Consider the following 19,418-nt stretch of genomic DNA (forward strand, 5'->3'; position numbering starts at 1 on the left):
AGCCACAGAAGAAGCTTTCCCCTTCCTTTGTGGAGAGAGCTCTATGCAGAGATCTGTGCCTTTGGCTTGACTGAAGCAGACCACTTGAGCTGAAGTTAACCAACTCTCTAGGAACTGGTGCCCCAAAAGATACAAACAAGCTTTTTCAGTTGATGTCTGGGTTACTTTGTTGATTTTTTTAATATTATTATTATTTCTATATATTCAGAAGGTCACGTATTTCCATTTTTCTTGCCTGTCACACCACAGGGAAATATTCCTGATATTAGACATTGCTAGTTGCTCATTGCAGAGTGACAACTGAGTTACCAAATCAGTTGGTGCTGTAAAGCTTTCAGATAAAGCTGCAAACATTCTGCCTTGACTGTATGAAGGAAGCAAAATGAGTGAGTATTAATGGAAGTTAGAAATATCTGAGAAAATATTTGTGGTTCAAGAAAATTTTTCTGCAAGGTTTTGGACCACATGCTCAATGACACCTATTTTTTTGTGGCCCATTGTTATCAAACCCGCATCCCTCCCAAACAGATGTATATCACTATAGCATTTTCTTTTCCTCTGAATTTACACTCTTGTGGCTTAACCCCAGTCGGCAACTAAGCCCCACACAGCTGCGCGTTGACTCCCCCCCAGCAGGATGGGGGAGAGAATTGGAAGAGTAAAAGTGAGAAAACTCATGGTTGAGATAAAGACGGTTTAATAGTAAAGCAAAAGCTGTGCACACAAGCAAAGCAAAACAAGGAATTCATTCACCACTTCCCATCGGCAGTAAGGTGTTCAGCCATCTCCAGGAAAGCAGGGCTCCACCACGCGTAACCATTACTTGGGAAGACAAACACCATCACTCCAAACATCCCCCCCCTTCCTTCTCCTTCCCCCAGCTTTATCTGCTGAGCATGACGCCATATGGTCTGGGACATCCCTTGGGTCAGTTGGGGTCAGCTGTCCCAGCTGTGTCCCCTCCCAACTTCTTGTGCCCCCCCAGCCTCCTCGCTGGTGGGGTGGGGTGAGAAGCAGAAAGGGCCTTCGCTCTGTGCAAGCACTGCTCAGCAGTAGCAAAAACATGCTCGGCATTATCAACACCGTTTTCAGCACAAATCCAGAACATAGCCCCATACTAGCTGCTATGAAAAAATTTAACTCTATTCCAGCCAAAACCAGCACAGCTCTGAAGCTTCTCAGATAAGCATTAGCACTTTAAAAGCTCAGTTTTATAATCTGGAGGTGGAAATTGCTCACCAGATTTAAAACAAAATAAAATAAAATACAACCGTTTCAAACTGTCTCAATGAAAAGCAGTTATGATGGATGTGTGTTGTATTTTAACCCCAGCCAGCAACTAAGCACCATGCAGCAGCCACTCACTCACTAGCCCCCCACCCAGTGGGATGGGGGAGAGAATTGGAAAAAAAACCTAACTCATGGGTTGAGATCAGAACAGTTTAATAGAACAGAAAGGAAGAAACTAATAGTGATAATAATAACAATAATAAAGTGACAATAATAATAATAATAAAAGAATTGGAATATACAAAACAAGTGATGCACAATGCAGCTTCTCACCACCTGCTGACTGACAGTCAGTTAGTTCCTGAGCAGCAATCCTCCCAGGCCAACTCCCCCCAGTTTATATACTGGGTGTGACATCACATAGTATGGTATACCCCTTTGGCCAGTTTGGGTCAACCGTCCTGGCTGTGTCCCCTCCCAACCTCTTGTGCCCCTCCAGCCTTCTTGCCGGCTGGGCACGAGAAGCTGGAAAATCCTTGACTTAGTCTAAACATTACTTGGCAACAACTGAAAACATCAGTGCGTTATCAACATTCTTCTCATACTGAATCCAAAACATAGCACTATACCAGCTACTAGGAAGAAAGTGAACTCTATCCCAGCAGAAACCAGGACAATGTGACACAAGAAGACAAAAATAAGAAATTGCCACTAGGCCACACAAGCCCAAAACCTAATATCCAAATAACTGTTTCAGCTGTGGTTACTGAGAAAGGGGAAACTAGGTTTTCACATGATTATTTTTCACAGGGTAAAGCCCAGGAAGTTGTGAACAGCTGCAGTATGAGCCCTCACAGATGGATAAAATGAGTGTGTTTTCTCTCCTAGGATCACTCTCATCATTAAACTTCTATTACTTGAAGTTACTTTTCCTTCAACATTGGAGAAGTTCATCAGCCTTATAATATTAAGAAAATACCTTTTTTTTTTTTTCATGGACATCTGTGTATTCATTAATGTGAACTTTGGGGTTTATGTTAATAGTGTTCTGGGGTTTTGTGTCATTTTCCATTGCTAAGTTCACTGTATAAACTAGCTAATAAATTTAATTTTGCTTTTTGTACAACCAAACCTCCATCAACTGCTGTGGAGCAGCTTCCATCTTTCAGAAGAACAAGTGAGACCATTCAGAACTGAGTCCCTACCAAAATTATCTGCCTTCACACAGTGCAGTTGAATAGTTATGCCTAATCAGGACCATCTCAGCTCTTTAATGTGTATGTGCTGGGAGAATTCAAATGACACTGTGATGGTATTAGTGACCAGTCTTCCTCTGAAATTGTATCAGTGTTTTATATTCCAGTTAATTAAATTTTACATCTGAGTGTTCGAACTGCATAAAAGCTTCTCCAAGACGATTTGTAGCCTTAATGAATTTTGTTTTTAGAGTTGCAATGATTTGGGGTAAATTACAGTCTTGGTAGATAAGCAATCTATCATGGTAGATAAGCGATCAATCATGGGGTCCAAAGTCAGCACAACTGCTCTGATATACACCTGCTGAATATGTGGTTCTAGATACCTAGAAAATATGTATTTTAAGAAAGTGCTACGTCAAGGAGTGGTACAGCATTGATGTGTCACTTATGTATCTGTCAAGTTTCTTGTGCTACTGTGTCTGAGTTCTGATCTCCATATCAAATGGTACACTTATCGGTGTAAGAAGTTAGAAGGGAGAGTTAGTCTGTTAGTCTCTGTGATAAAGCCTCTTGGGTTGTCTGCGTGATTGACAGCAGTTTTGAAGTTTTATTAGAGAACAAATTGATGGGCTAACCAATGGGTGGACATAAGTTTACATCAGTTACACATTGTTAGTTTTTGCTAACAGTGCACTTTGCCCTGGTGTTTATTTGTGCAAAACCTGTTTTAATCTAGAGTATGAGGGCAAGTTACTTTGTAGTTAGCGTTAATAAAAAAAGGTCATTTGTCAAATGGAATAAAATATAGTAGTTTTAGAAATAACTAAGACACAGTTTATTGAAATTGAAAGGGATGTAAAGAAGGAGCTGTGAATCTAATCTAGTGGTGGCTGGGATGCGGGAGAAAGTGGCAATAGTCCATCAAAAGTCAACGCTCCTCTCTGCAACCTGCAGCTCTCCTCAGTGGCTTTCTCACTCTCATAAAACATACAGCATCTTTTGCAGAATATTTTGAGGGAGATTTTTTTTTTTCTTCCCTTGAACAATAAATCAATTTGCAGTACAGTGCATTCATTATTTACTCTAGGTTTTTCATACTGTTGAACAAGCTAGTCAGTGCTTTTTCTACAGGAAAGATAGGCTGGGCTGTGGTACAGGACTAATTCTCCGTACAAGCGCATCACTGAGAATGTACCAGCAGTGACCGCCTGGCCACGCATGCAATTTAACAATCACATTTTGAAGGCAGTATTTTGGCTGGTAATAAATATCCAGGAGATACTCAACAATGGGCTGAAAAAAAAAGGATTCCAACCATAGGGTATTTTCTGTGAAGTTACAAAGTCATTGCTGAAGTGCAAGGCCTGGCCCACAAACTCCTTCCCTGTGTTTGTAATGCTGAAGCCTGAATTATTCATAGAGTGGGAACTCTGAGCAAACTGCCGAAGCCAGCACGCTAAGGTGATTAATGAAAAGTCTGAACTGGTGCTTTACGATGTAGATGAGTCATTAATATAACAGACACGCTAACAAGCACAGCAGAGGGTTTGTGGTGGAAGGGTGAAGGAGCCATCTCTCCTTAGGCAAGCCTGAGCAACAGGGCTGGTTATATCTCAGTGCTCCCAGGTGTTTAATTTAAGCTCGTCGGTTAAAGAGACACATATCCTCATAGTGTGTGATTAATATTACGATGAAAAACAATCACATGCACTTCAATGGGATTAACACGTTCAAGTGCTTTAGGGTATTGGTGCCCGCAGAACTGGTGTCCTACACCTTTGAAGAGGGTAGTGTTAATTCTGTGTTCAATGAGTTGAGCATGTCTCCAGCCACTATTCGCAAGGCACTTAGCTTTGAAAGGGGGCACAGTAATTAAAATTTATTTCACAGAAGCCACCAAGATGTACATATGTTCTGTGCATACAGATTGTGTAGCCCGTTTGGTTCACAACCCCATCTTCTGTCTGTTTATACTAATTCCATCTTCTTTTTTCATTAAAGTTTAGAAGACAGATCAGTTTTTAATTTGAGGATTTTTTTTTGCTGGAGAAATGGTCAAATGGTGATACATTGTATCCACATGAAGGAATTAGTATTAGATTTGAAACCAGTTAAACAATCACAGAAGGAAAAAAATCCTTTCTTCCTGACTGCTAAATATTTAACAGGCTGATGAATGATCAAAGGTCCCTTTTAGGATTTGAGAATGACAAGATAAAAATGAGTTTAAATTCTGTAACATTTGCATTTGTGACAGCAAGAATATGAGGAGCAATGTCAAATGCTTGAAGTCCTCCCACTTGCACAGTGATCACTGAGTCATTGTGCTGATACAAGCCAATTTAGAATACTTCACCCCTGCTATAAACATTGGGCCTAACTCAACTGGGAAATGGGAGCATCACCCACACAACACAAAATACTGGAGCGGTTTTCTTTTGCATAGGGTAATCATCAGCAGTATATATAAAAAAAAATAACTTCAGTGCTGAAGGTGTTCTGTTTCTGCAGTGAATAGTCATTGGGAGAATATTGTCTCCAAAGTTTGCTTTGACTTACGTAAATCTTGGTTTCCACAGTTATTGGAACATGTATTAGGAACACACTTTGCTTGAATGTTGTCCCTTTATATGTGAATCTTAATGCTCCTATTGCATTGAGGGTACAGTAGAAGAGCTCTCTTGTCACTGACTTAATTTGAGAAATTACAGGTGGATAAATGCTGAGTCTGTCTATTTCACTGGATAAAAATGGTTTGCATCAGATTTCAAAGATGTCATACCTTATATTAAGTAGTTTGTTCTTTGACACTTGAAACACTTGAGATTTCTGAAGTTAGTTCTTGATTCACTACAGTGTTTTTTTAGTATTAAATCTATGTAAAGGCTTTGACTTCCATGGAACTAACTACTCGCTTAAGTGTATGCTTGAAAATCTTTTGCTGAATCAGGGCTTACATGAATTTAAATGTGTAAAAATAATTCAAGTGCAAGTAGATCAGCTTTTAAGCTTTCACTAGTAATGTTATTTTAAGCTTCTTTTATCAGATTGCTTACATATGGTATACATTTGTTGTCGTTGTTGCAAAGAATGTGTTGAATTCCTTTTCTGCAAGAATCTGTTCAGAAAAATGCTTCTGAATATTTGTGGTACTAGCTATTATTCTGTAAATAGCTTTTTGAGCTAGATGCTAGATGGTCCGAGGCACATCCTGGCAGAAGTGTCTCCTGTTTAGGTAAATGTAGCCCTCTAAGCATCCACTCTTTATATGTATATGTTTGGAATGTTGCAAGTATAGGAAAGAGATTAATAATGTTAGAGCAGTCGCTGTTGCAATTTCCAATGCCACTGCCTTTCTTGGATAATTCTTGGCAGATGGGCGACTAAACCAGAGAATAAGAACCAGTTGGTTTGTTGCCTGCTCTTACAGAAATGATACACATGTATAACAGAAACCACTGCTATTTTCAGTAGTATGGTTTCTCATTGAATCTGCTTGTTGAACAATAATTATTATGAAATAGTAAACACGTCAACTGGCTTTATGCTAAACCACTACAAAAATTATCATACTTTAATGACAGCCATTGAAGTATCCCTACGATGGGAATGCACAAATACTTATCATTAGATAACTGAAACAAAATGATTTGGAAATCATGATTAAAAGACAAATATAGCATACTGCTGAATTTCATTTAGTTTGTTTGTTCATGGCAAACTACATTTAGCCTCATAGTCCACATAAGTATTTTCTAGTATGGCTCATTTCTAAAATGGCATTTGAACATAAATTCACCAGCTGGGTGTCTAACTGATATTGCTTGAGCATTTGCAAACACTTGGGCATCTGCCTGTGACAATCATGCGAGTGAGTTGTTTTGTGTTCAGATCTGCATGGATGATTCTCAAGATCTGGCTCTCATTCTTATCTGAATGTTCACCAAGCAGCACATATAGAGAAACATCTTTATGGCTGGTAGCAGATAGTTTTTTGTGTTGTTTTCAAACTACAGGGAGTAATTTCATAAATGCACATCTTTTTCTGAAGCATGGACTCATCCTGCCAGTCTTTTTGCATCATCCCAAGTATTGAAAATATAAAAGAGCTCCATCATAGTGAGAACATAAATGCTGAAGGTGTTGTGTTGCTCTGGGCAGCATATCAATGTCCATTGCAGAAACTGCAAACGTGGCTTGTAGGAGAAAGAACTGTAGTGACTGTAATAGAGTTGCCACATGTGTTCTCTCAATTCCTCCTCTGTTTTAACTGAGTACCCTCATCTCTATAGAATAAGCTTTGATAATCATTCTCATTGGCATGACATGCATGAAATTATTCTTCCACAGCTTCATCTGAACTTCTGTAAATGACACGTAGCTGACTGTTATGCCATGAATTTGAAGAAAAGTGGTTTGGTTTTGTTTTTTCTATTTATCCCCAAAGTAGAGGGTGTAATGAGTGCAGCTGCTAAGCAGTATTTCACTCAAAACTTCCTGACAGAAATGTGGTTTTACCTGCTGTTCTGGATGTAGTGAACAGAATGAATGCTCTACCTCAACTACTTTTTTGTGTGCTACCTCTGTGGTGTGTATGCATCATTTTTTCCTCTTGTATGCTTAAATATTAATGCAGCAGTGGCTGGAGTATGAGTGGAGTCCCTTCTCTCAAGTCATAAAAGCAGATGTGGAGAAGAGGAGAATATTTGCCTTTCATTACGCTCCTTGTGGCTGTGGGACCAACTGCTTCTTGTGAATTGTAGCAGTTTATGGTGATTGTTTTGCTGTGACTCCAGTTCATTCCCGGGTGCAGAGGGCAGACTCCTGCTTAGCAGGTGAAGTTTGGGGAGCTACTGTGATTAATAATAAAAAAGGACCAGAGGGAAAGCGTCATTCTAACAATTCTGACAACCAACATTCTATACTTCTTTGATCCTTTAAAAGCAGCTCTGCATTTTAATTTCAAATGGTTTGACAGAGTTTATTAATAGAAGGCTCTTTCTGCTAAAAACAGTGCAGTTAACAATTCCCCTTTGAAGCTCCATTTATGGCTGAGGAGATCATCAGCCCACACTGGTTCAGGTAGTCTTCTGATGTTAGACACCACTGGGGCTTGCCCTCCCTTTCCTCTATCAGCCTGATGAGCAGTATCTCCACCCTACTCGACTCTGCTCCAAACACCAAGCAGCCACATCCCGACTCTAGCAAGACTTACCTTGTGTGCAGCTCTCATAAATTGAGCACCAGAGATATGGAGTAGTGGATGCTCAACAGGTTTTTCCTAACTGCATTGTGTGGACTGAACGAGCTGGCTTAGTCCAGAGAAGACTGAAATGAGTCAGGGTAGCAGTTTTTCCAGCATCAAAGCCTTGCAACAGAGAGCAAGAGGACTGTGTCCACTGGGAATAGGACTAGAAATACTGGCGCTAAATGGTAGTGAGGGAGATCGAGGTTAGACACCCAGAAAGATGCTAATGGTAACAGTAATTAAGTGCAGGAATAGATTGCCTGGGGATGCCGCGCAATTTTTGTCACTGGAGGCTTTTAAGGTGGCTTTTCGCAGACATCTGTTGGGAATGATTTAGGGAAAGCTGAACCTGCCTAAAGCAGAGGTGTGACTTAGGTGGCTCCTCAAGGCCATACAAACTTGCACTCTTATGATTTTCTACATATGAAGAAGTAGTGAAGATTTTTATGATATGTATCCCTTTTGGAACAGCAGCAGATGTCTAAAAAGAGGATCATAAAGACAGGCTGCTCTCAGAGGTACAGGTATGAGTACAAAAATGGCTTAGTAAGGTGAAGAGTTACACCAGGCTTATATTGACATAGATAAGAGCAGAATTTGGCTTGGGAAAGGCTGTTTTGCTTTGAACTCCACTCACATGCAGAGTAGAGGATAGCAGACTTCAGTCTGATGCTTTCCCTCATCCAAGCCAGAAATGAAAAGCAAAGATAACAGTAACAGTGCTGGGTGAGGAGGGAAAGAAAACACAGATACTCAAGTATTATATATTTAGGTACTAGTCCTTTCAGAGTCTCCTCACCTTCTACACCTTGCTAAGTAAACTGTACTAAATAATTCTTTCCACTTAGCTAAAAAGAATTATTTCTTCTTCTACAGGAGAAGAATAAGCAGAAGAGATGTTTGTGATGTTTGTATTTCACGCCACTGGACTGTGAAGTAATCTTTCCCAATGCAAGTGAAAGCTCTGAATAGTTGTATACTTGCTTCTAGATGAAGAAGGATACTTCAGGAATATGAATTTTAAAATGCAGGCTGACTCTCTAGTCTTTTGTAGTGTTTGATCTGCTGCTGAATAGATCACAATTGCAAGAAATACTCCTGAAACCTTTATAGTTCAAATAATTGTTGCAGGTGTTTTTCAGTGCAGCTGCTGGTTTTTTTCCTTAGAAAAAACATATTTTAAAATTCCCCGGCTACATAAAGTGTTGTAATAGGTTGGAATTAAAGCAACGCTTTAGAGAGATGCTCACTGATAATAACCGAAGGGTAACAACTTCACTAACAGCATGTCCTGTCAATCAGTTACAGCCTTTGAAGGTGACCGTGCTGCCACTAGCTCTCCTGTCAGCCCACAGCTCAGTGTGCTGGAGAGTAAAAGCAAATGAGTCAATGCTGATTGCATTAGCTTATCCGCTCATACTCTATAGAAAAGCAAAAGGAAGAAGATCCTACCCTCTTTCCACTACCTGTAGAGATCTCTTTCTCTTTCTTTAAAAACTTCCTTGGAAATGAGTGAAGTTACTTTATTGCTTTGTGAATGCACTCACACAAGATGGTGTACAGAACTGAAATGTGTGCTGTCTCTGGGGCTATGTGTAATGGGGTGGGAACTCATGCTGTTCATGATGCTAGAGGGTGGCTGGTCCTGCAGTTCTGTATAGGGGACTTTTTCTAAGACTAGGAGAAATAACTATGGTTTAGAGATTGCTAGTTTAGATAATGCAGCATTGAATGAACTGTTTGTGTGAGTGGAGAATTCTTTTAGAGAGAACTCATTTTTGTCCTTTAATTTTGTCTCTTAGGAAAGAGAATATATACTCATGGAGTCTATAAAATAACTTCTTCTGGAGTTTATCTGCACTAAAAATTTATGTACTGTTGTGATTATGATATTCAGTTTTAAATAAAATATGGGAAAATAACTTTGCAGCTTTGACTGGGACCATGCTGTTTAAAATCATCTTTACTGACTTAATGGAGCCAAATCCGAACAATGTTGCTCATTTCTGTGCTGACTGCAAAGCTGATGTGTACCATTGTTTTAGTTAATGTGATCAGTCAAGATCATATATCATTATGTTCTAGTTTTATTTAATGAAGACAAAGCTCAGGTATCATACTTGGAGGTCGTTCTTGGTGATGGGTTCATACAGATTGGAGAATCCTCCGTTGCTGCAGGGGGACAGATGGGATTGGCTAATCCCATGGAGCTCCTGACAGATGTAGGGCCAGGCTGTTCTTAAAGACTTCTGATTAAGGCGATTCCTTTAGGATCATATAAACCTAGTTCACTTATGCTTTCCTGACAGGTTCCTTCATCTTTTCTCTCTGTTCTAGGATGTGATCATTCCTGCTGTATTCCTTTGGGATATCCCAACATCCCCAGCAAAGTGTAGGCTGAATTCTATATTCAGGAGAAGGCACCCTTGGGCTGGATTAGACCAAGTAGATTACCTCACAGGCCTTGTTAATACATGAGAGAATGGCTTGCCTTTTTTGCAGTAACATGACATTGCTGGCTTATATTATTCTTTGACTTTGTAATTCTTTTCTGTGTTCCGTTTGTCCTTCCTCTTTGATTTGGCGAGTGCCTAAGTGCAGCATATTAACACCTTTTCCTATTGAGCTGCATCTTATTTATTTCAGTCACGTACTCAGCTTTGTCATGGTATCTTTGAATTATGTAGTAAGAATAACAAAAATAAACTCAGGCTGTTTATTGTTCCTTCTTAATGTGTAAGACTGAGCATACAGGTAAGTGCAGTCCCTGGTCCTTCTTCCAAATCCTTATTGAAAATAGTGGTATTACTGGACTCAAGATTTCTGTGAAACTGCACTCTGAAACTTCAATTTTGAGAATGTAAATCACTACGTTGATAGTGGATATTGTTTAAGCAGATCAATTGCCCTAAAATATTTTTATTGACCTATGCTGCTCTACCTTGTTCAGGAGAATGTCAAGTGAGGCACAGCTGAGACCACATGCCCCTGATGTGATGTTTAGTTAGCATATATCATTCCCACTATTTTGCAATTATAAATTCAGTCTTTCTAAATGGTAAGCTCTAGCTTTTTCTTTCCCTACCTGTGGAGTTTTCAATGTCACCGCAGATTTGCGAAGCTGAAAAGGGTGAATCTGAAAGGACTGTGTGTTCTGCATGCATTTACATGCATTACTGATGGCACATTCACTCAGCCCCTAGGCAGCCTGTTATTTTAAGTCACGTGTAATTAATGCACATGTCCATCACTTTAGAACTCATATGACCTGCTGGTCTGACCTGGGCGATAGGTGGGTTCCCCATGTAATCCACATCCATTTATCAGCAAATAACATACCAGCAGCTCTAGTTAGTACTTCACCAGCCTGGTTAATGCAAAACATGAATCTGAGTTTGAGGAAAGTTGATTGCTCACAGAAATGTTCCTGTTGTACTCTGAACTGAGTTGAGTCTCATCTTTACAAGTAATACTAAATGGGGAATTTTAAAGGAAAGAAACAAAAATATACACAATCTATGTTGTATTGAAATTTGTTTTTCTAGGAATTTACAACAGTTCATAAATTTCTGTAAACAGCAAGTATTTCCAGCTATTTATAGACACCAAGAGGGACCTGTAACCACAGACGCTTAGACAGTCTTCATGTTCGTTCCTCTCTCTGTAGGCCTCGGTCTTTATCCTTTTCACTGTTGTCATTGCTAACTGAAGGGTGTAAAAACATGAATCAAAATGCAGCCTGTAGCACTTGTAGGCACTATGTTAGCCTTTCATTGGAATTGTGCTATCGCACTGACATTTATTTGTTTAATTAAGTGTCTCTTTTTCACTTCCACTCGCCATTTAAGGAGAAGGAGGGCCGTAGTCCCATTTCATTATTGGTACTCTAAATGAGTTGTGCACTGAACATCTAGTTTCCTTCACACATAATGCTTTCTCATCATTTCCTTCACCTAGGTGTTTAGCTTAGGGGTAATTAAAACAGCTTACTTCTTTCTAACTAGTGCACAGATATGTCTCCTCTCTGTATCTCTGGAGTAAAACCACTAGACTGCTGCTAATGCTTTGTCATTCACAGCCAAGGCTTGGAGGCACTGACTATGGCAATGAGTGAGTGGGAGCTTTAGAGCATGCTAAGCTGACCTGGCAACTCAGTTATAACCAGTCAGCACCATATATTTAATACCTTAGGACTCGGATAGTAAATAAATTGAGGCCATTTTAGCATATCTTTGGTTTGCAAGTTGTTGGGAATTTGCTGTTTTGTTCAAGGGGTTTTCTCCCATCAGGTAAGTTGGACTTTACAGTCAAAATACCTGTGAAAAATAAGTTACCAAATGGAAGAGACAGTTATTTGTTCACTTAAGTCCAATATCCAGCCCCTAAGTATCCTGATATTTGGTGGAGAAAAAAGAATACAAATTATTTTATTTTCAAAGGGGAATTTTAAGCCCATTGGCACAGCAAATTCCTATTCAGCTTGTAGCAAGAGGTGAATTTGGACAGCTGCACTCGGTATACAAAAGGAACCCCAAAATTCTTTAAGCTCTGCCATATAATGACTGACAGTTCTTGAAGAAAGTTCTTACAGGGTGCATAATATCAAATTTAAATGGGTTTAGTCAGGCTGGAGGGATATTCAGTTACCAGTTGTAAGGGCTTAAGGCAGCCCTGCTGAGTTATAGGTTTGGGGTGTGATAACAGGCGCTAGACCAACAGCTTTAGGGATAAACAATTTATCTCTAAATAATGGTGTGGTAATAAAGACGGATTAGTAGTACAATTATCCAGGCTGTGACAACAGCAAATTCAATAATTCACTAGTACTGGACTAGACTTAGTATCCGGGCTCACAAAGATGTACGTGACCATGGAAGTCAGGCAGGCAGGAAGCAGGCATGGCTGCTTCTCCGGACGAGCTACTTGGATCAGTTGAAGAGCTCGGGGAATATCAAATTCCCTGATGGGACTGTCCTTTCCATTGTTGAGTTGGGAAAGCACTGTTTGGGCTTGTTCACCAAGCACCACATCCCACATCTCTGCCAGTTCTGTCCTTGGTGTGCACAAGGCTCGGAAGTACAGTATAGGGCAATACTACCCTTGCTCTAATCTAATAGTACATGGTAATTTTGCCAGGTAATAATGCTATTGGATGTGATTTTTTTTTTTTTATTTTTTACATTCTTATTTTTATTTCAAGCTCCCCCATGTACCAGCTGGTATGTATGTACAACAAACTGGACTATGTTAAAAAACGCTTTGCATAGAACATTTCATTGTAGGTCTCAAAGGACTTTCCAAAAGGGACTTTAAAGGTCTTTAGAAAAGAGGTGTACCAAAATTATCTTGTAAACCAGCTTTTCCCCTGTTCTAATTCACTGCTTTTTCCATAGTGCCTCTTACCTTGGTTCACAGCTAGTCAATAATTATAAAACACTCAATAACAGACTGGCAAGTGATGTGGTGTGACCAATGCTTGTTGAGTTTATAATAATCAATTTTGTTGAAATTAACTATGACTTCTTATGTTACATTAATTTGTTAGGTGTTTGAGGCAAGTCTCACCTTATTTTTATGTATATAATTGATTGTGCACAGTAGAGCTTTCCACTAGAGAAAAAATCCTCCCACAATATCTGCATGGGAAATTTCGGAGGTCTCAAGAGCAGACAGAAAATCAGAAAGTGTGAAACAACATGAATGTGAAAGTTTATGAGGGGAGCTCATCAATGTGTATAAATACCTGATGCGGTGGTGGTAAAGGAGACTGAACCAGACTCTTCAGTGGTGCCTGGTGAAATAGCAGGAGGCAGTGGGCACTAAATGAAATGCAGGAAACTCCATTTAAATGTAAGGAAAAGCTTTTTCACTGTGCGAGTAGTCAAACACTGGACCAGGTTATCCAGCGAGATTGTGGTGTCTCCATCTGTGGGGATGGTCAAAACCCAACCAGGCATGGCCCTGAGCAACCTGCTGTAGGTGACCCTGCGCTGAGCTGGGAGGTTGGACTGATGATCTCTGGAGGTGCCTTCTGACACTGTGATTAGTGGAAGTGACTTCCAGGGTGATCTCCTCTTGCCAGTATAAATGTTTTAAGAGCTGACACTTTGGTAGCCTGGTTTATTTATCGCAGAATATGGAATCACTCCAGAAGGAATTAGTCTCCAGTAATCATGAGAATATACATGACTGTGAGACTCCTTCAGCATTCATAATGGAAAGAAAAAATGTGTTACTAGCCAAAGAGATAGTAAATTATAATGCCTAGATCAGCTGCTAAATTAAAATTACTGTACTTCCTTTTGACGTTGCTTTGGTCCGTGACTTGAGATAAAATAATTTATTTCTGATAGCAGTAACTTGGCATTCAAAGACACGTCACCGAGAGGGCTGAATGCACACTCCTGAAGGTGACCATTTCACCACATGGTGCTGACATAGGTGTGGTGCCATGAGCAGATCACTTGGTCTCTGTTCCATGTGTATGGGATCTTAAACAATCTCTCCCCTTCACCCAAGAGTGTTATGAGGTGGGAAAGAGGGTGAAGGGAAAGAATGGGGTGTGATTTTCACCAAAAACACTGAAATAAGAGAAACCCATTTGGTGACGTTTCCTGTTAAAAGGAACAGGCCTGAAGTTTTGGCAAATACTCTATAATTTAAACAGGGCCAGGTCTTCAGGAAGACTTTTTAATTAGTTTGATTACTATTTGATTGCAAAAGTGGGTCATTTCACACTGTCATGCACATAGCTTAGGAGGATTCATTCCCATAGTAGAGGAAGAAGAGTCAAAATTTTTGAGCCATTGCAGCAAGTAAGTTCTACTTCACATCTTATTTTTGCCGCTCTTGTATACCAGTTATTTTGTACCTGTTCCTTGAGTCAGAACAGGCCCCCAGGGTCATGCAAATGTACCACTTTACAATGATGGGACGCTGTCTCCCCTTTGTTTATAAAATGACATGAGTTGCTCAACAAAATGAGAGCACAGCATGCTTTGGGAGGGAGGCGTACGCCGTAGCCGTTCGTTCCCAGGGAAGGTGTGGGTGGGCTTGCAAGGTAGCCTGATAGCATGTAGGTCTTGGGCTGTACAAGTCTGATAGTTGTGAAGCTTTGCAAGGCAGGCAGGAGTGCTGATAGCACAAACTGACACCACTGTTGGTACCTGGGAACAGCAGTGTGGTGTGGTGTGCTCTGCTCTGGCTAGCCACAGAAGCTTGCTTTCCATAACAGGGGGTCTGAGAGCGCAAGACTGGAGAAGTGGAAATACAAGTCTTACCCAAACTGACCATGCTTCAAACCAAGATATAGGTGGGCATTTGCTTTTTCTTATGGGAATCCTCAGGGGACAAAAAGAGGTCTTCACCTTGCTGTTCTTTCAACACCTTGTTCATTGTTGAGTTGTAATTTTCCCTTTTTGAAGTGTTTTCCCTGCAAAAGAGCTCATGCTCCCCACTTAAAAACTGACTTCACCTCTGAGAAGCTTTTGTTTACCTTTTCAGATCTTCTAATAAAAAACTTTCCCTCTGGAAATGCCCTTCTCTATGGTTTAAGAATAGAGGTGGCAGCTTCAAGAGAAAAATGTGTCTTTCATACTAAGACAAGAATTGGTCTGTTGGGTGTTTTTCCTCTTCCATAACTGAATTAGGATATGGAATTATTGATCATGAGAACATAAAATTGCATTTCTTTGTTTTAAAGGAGGTAAATAATGATGTAAGGTGTACCTTAGATGGCTCTGTCTTACTGGGGGTGGTTGTTTACTTTTGTGATATCCTAACTTTGGGGGGACAGTACATCAGAAGGAGAGAGATCCACCATTAAAAATGATGTGGTCACCTATGTAATACATTTAAATGTAACAAATGTGACCTTGAGTAATGTCATTCTCATCTGAACTGCAGTGACATCAACATGAAAGGTGGTGTTTGTGTTACTGTTTGCAGCTGGACGAAGGTGATAAGCCTTTCCTAGGCAAAGATTTCCCTTGATGGCTTGGTATGGCTTATGATTTGCTTCATTTGAAAAAAATATTGGTGTTGTGGTTGATGCTGTATTTCACTAGTGCTGCTGATTGTTTTATTTGAAGCTGTAGAGGAATCTCCATCCTGAACTCACTGAAGGAACTTGGGAAGATGATAAATTCAGCCCTTTTTTAGGCATTGTGCCTCTATAATCCTGATGGACAGTCCAGACCTGTGGCAGAGGTTCCTAACAAACAAACAGCATACGAGCTTTGAAGCTCTTCTTTGAAATTCAGCTGGCAAATCTTTTTCTTCATCGTTACTAATGGTCCTGGCAGTTTCATTTGCCATCTGTTTTCCCGCTACAGATAACGTTAAGCTGCATGCTTTCTTCCTCATGCAACCTCAAGACTGATTTTGGGCACAGTTTTACTTGATGTACCGATGGTTAGCCGAAGCTGTTCTTTAATGATAGGGGGAAGCAGAAATTAAATTATATTTTGGATTAAACAGGAGAGCAGTAGACTAGAGCTGTAGGTCCTTAGAGTTGATATGTTAGATCAAGCGCACAGTAACAGCTTTAAAACTTGAATCATACGCACACTATTTAGTTATTTCAGTCAAAGCTGGTAGGGATTGATGCTACTTCTCATAAAAGTAAATAGGCATAAATACTCCTAAAAATTTGTTTAGAAGCTAGGGTAATTAAATATTGCACATCAAATAATCTTAGCTCAAGTGTAAGCCGGGGCAGAACTGTAATTGGGCCTGGTTTCTTCTGATAATTTCATGCTTGAAAAGTTACCTGTCATGTTGAACACCCAAAATTATTAGTTCTTCTGGAAGACACAGGCCTAAATAAAGATATTGGCAACGTTATTCATTGGTGTCCCTTGACTTTTGGGATTTGTCCATGTTATTTATGCCATAGAGTAGCACAGGGTGTTAACTGATAGCAGGCACGTGCATGGAGGAAACTTGGCAGAATAGTAGGCATTGACTCCACACAGACTATACTGTTTACTTCTAAAGCAAAAACCATATCTGGCTCCACTGAGACACAATGGGACCAGATATCTTCATACTGGACCTTTTAAAGTCTGAAGTAAGAGCTAGAGAGAATCCACGTTATAGATATAAACTCTGCACATCATGGACTTTGATGATGAGGGTGAAAACGTGTAGATGCACATGCATCAGTGGCAGAAAAGGTGACCGAACCGAGGAAGAATAGGATTCATATCTGGCACATAAAGTCACAATTTGTGCATGGAGAGATGCAGCAAGTGAGGAACAGAGTATTGTGACTAAGGTCACCTGGTTAAACCACAGAGGGAGCTGATTCGTGGCAAACGATGAACAGCAGAAGCATGAAAAATACTGTGTGAAGGTAAAGAGGGTTTAGTGCCACCTGTTTTGCATATTATTTTCTATTTCAAGTTAAACTTGCAGAGGTGAGTTTTAGGTTTAGCTTCTCTTATCCTCATTTTATCTAGATCCTAAATTTAATTTAGCATCACTGTCCTATAAATTGCAGACTCTGAAGAATTACCTCATTAGTCTGGTTTGTGACTTACTTAATTTTATATTTCTGTGTTAGCTACCAGCCTGCGGGGGGGGGGGTTAAGTGAATTTCTTCCTGAGTGTCTGTAATTGTTTTTTAGTGCATTTCTGTCTAGATTGGCAACTGGTATAAATCAGCGTGGTCACAATAGTTCCACTGAGCTACTCTGCCTGTTTTCATATCAATTTTCTTACAGTTCAGGACAAACTCCAGCAGTCTTTGTTCTGGCAAAACTCATGTTTCTTCTCTGTGAACTTCTGTAGTAACAAATACTACAGGAATTGGCCCAACTGGAATGTTTTTGGGTTTTTTCCTTTATAATTTGTGTTTGTTTCAGATGGTAAATAGTAGCTATGATTCTAGGACAAAACTTAAGTAATCTTACTCAGCAAGTTATTCCTTACACCGTTACAATCCCATTAATTCCAAGAGGCTGTTATGAAAATTGCTATAGAAAATAGAAGCTCTTCTATAATGGTCAATAACAGAGGCCCAGAAAAAAGTGTAAGAAAGAAGCTGGGTATCAGGTAGTGCCGTGTATCATGTACTAATACTGCATACAGTAACATGCTGGTTGGCATATTAAAGGAAAAAAAACTTTTCCCAATACGATTAGGTTCTAAAACTGAAGGAAAAAAACAGCATGGAATAGTCTGAGTTATAATAGTTCTCCCTTTTTTGGCTGCTTTGAAATGTACTGGAAAAAGGCTAAGACTCTAAAATAAACAATGAGTTATGAGAGGATCGATGTGTCTATAACATTAAAAAATATATAATTGAATTACTAACGTTAAAAATATATATACTTGAATTACTATTTCATTTGTGTATCTTGATACTACCCAATTCTTTTGGCCTGCTTTTAAAACTACTTTTGCATACCTGTGACTGTATTCCCCCAAGTAGTTAAACAGAAATTAATGTGATAACCTACTTAAACAATTTGTGTGGGACTATGTTTCCCAGATCAGTTTCTTAAGGAGCAAAAAACTTGGTTTTGTTTGCTTCATGACTTGACCAAAGCATTTTCTGTGGGATTAAAATATTTTCCAAAGATATTCAGCAAGTTGGTGGTGGTACAGTTCTTTTGTTCAGATTGACTTGTTGGCCTGTCCGCGGCAAGAGAGAAATGGGATATTAGCACTTCAGCTATTTAGAAAGATGACAGTAGTCATTCCCATGGATACCCCTGTGGAACATGGAGATCTCTCTGGAGCTGATGTCCTCTAGCTCTTCACAACCCCTGGCAACATCCAGCAACCAAAGGACAGGCCAAGAAGTCAACCACTGAAGGGGAGGAAAGGCACACTTTGGCGTAAATGACGAGGCAAGCAGTTACAGTCTGTCACTTTTCTTTCCCTGTTTTAAATGTAGAATGAAGAAGGTTTCCTGCAGGAGGGAATGGTGAATAACACAGATGTTCCTGTGGATCCTGAGAATGAGGCTTACGAAATGCCTCCAGAGGTAAATCTGTTGTGGTATTCGCTGTAACTGCACGTAGGAGGAGGGCACAGGAGGGGGCTGCATGCTCGAGTTACATTAGCCTGGCACAGGCTGGTGCTGTGAGCTGCAAGGGCACAGCAGAAGCGCAGTCTCTTTTGGCCAAGATCTCCCAGAGGTATAGTGCTGGGAATCAGGAAATCCATTGCTCTCTTGATAGTGAAGAAGTTTAACAGGAAAGTATTGTGTGTGTTTCAAAACACTTGTGCCTGGGTTTCTGAGCAATCCACAGTAAATTTGTATCTTTTTCTTGTGTTTGATAGGTAATATGGGAAAAACAGCATCTTCAGAGATTGTTTTAATAGCTTGGCCATTTATCAAAGCATCATGCTTTGTAAAACACAATAATTCTTTATTATACTCTTAAGTTAATGCAATTATGCGAGTAAATTATTTTGTTTTTCATGAACCTGCTATCTAAAATATTACTACAATGTCTGGCATGATGCATTGGTAGTTGGAGTGGCAGTTTTACAGTAGTGCAGATAATTAGGCTGAAAATGAGAGGTATAAAACATTTAGGCCATGATCCAGTAAAAGACTTAAAGGCACACCTGATCACTAACACCTTGAATATCACTGAAATTCTGGGGGCTGCTCACATACCCATAGTTAAACACACGTTTAAATGATTTACTGACTGGTATGAGTATCTGCAGCACCTGGTGTGCTGTTCAGCCCAGAGGCAGTCCTCCTCGCTCTCCAAGTGAAT

At 39.8% G+C, this 19,418-nt stretch overlaps 1 protein-coding gene across 1 annotated transcript in view; it reads left to right on the forward strand.

Annotated features, from left to right (window-relative positions):
* Nucleotides 1-19,418, forward strand: part of SNCA (synuclein alpha) — a 72,158-nt gene that overhangs the window by 51,835 nt on the left and 905 nt on the right. The window contains exon 5 of the mRNA XM_052776442.1: nucleotides 18,581-18,670. Coding sequence (XP_052632402.1) covers nucleotides 18,581-18,670 — 90 coding nt within the window. The remainder of the gene's footprint in view (nucleotides 1-18,580; nucleotides 18,671-19,418) is intronic.

This window comes from Harpia harpyja, chromosome 2 (assembly GCF_026419915.1).
Source record: "Harpia harpyja isolate bHarHar1 chromosome 2, bHarHar1 primary haplotype, whole genome shotgun sequence".
Lineage (NCBI taxonomy): Eukaryota > Metazoa > Chordata > Aves > Accipitriformes > Accipitridae > Harpia > Harpia harpyja.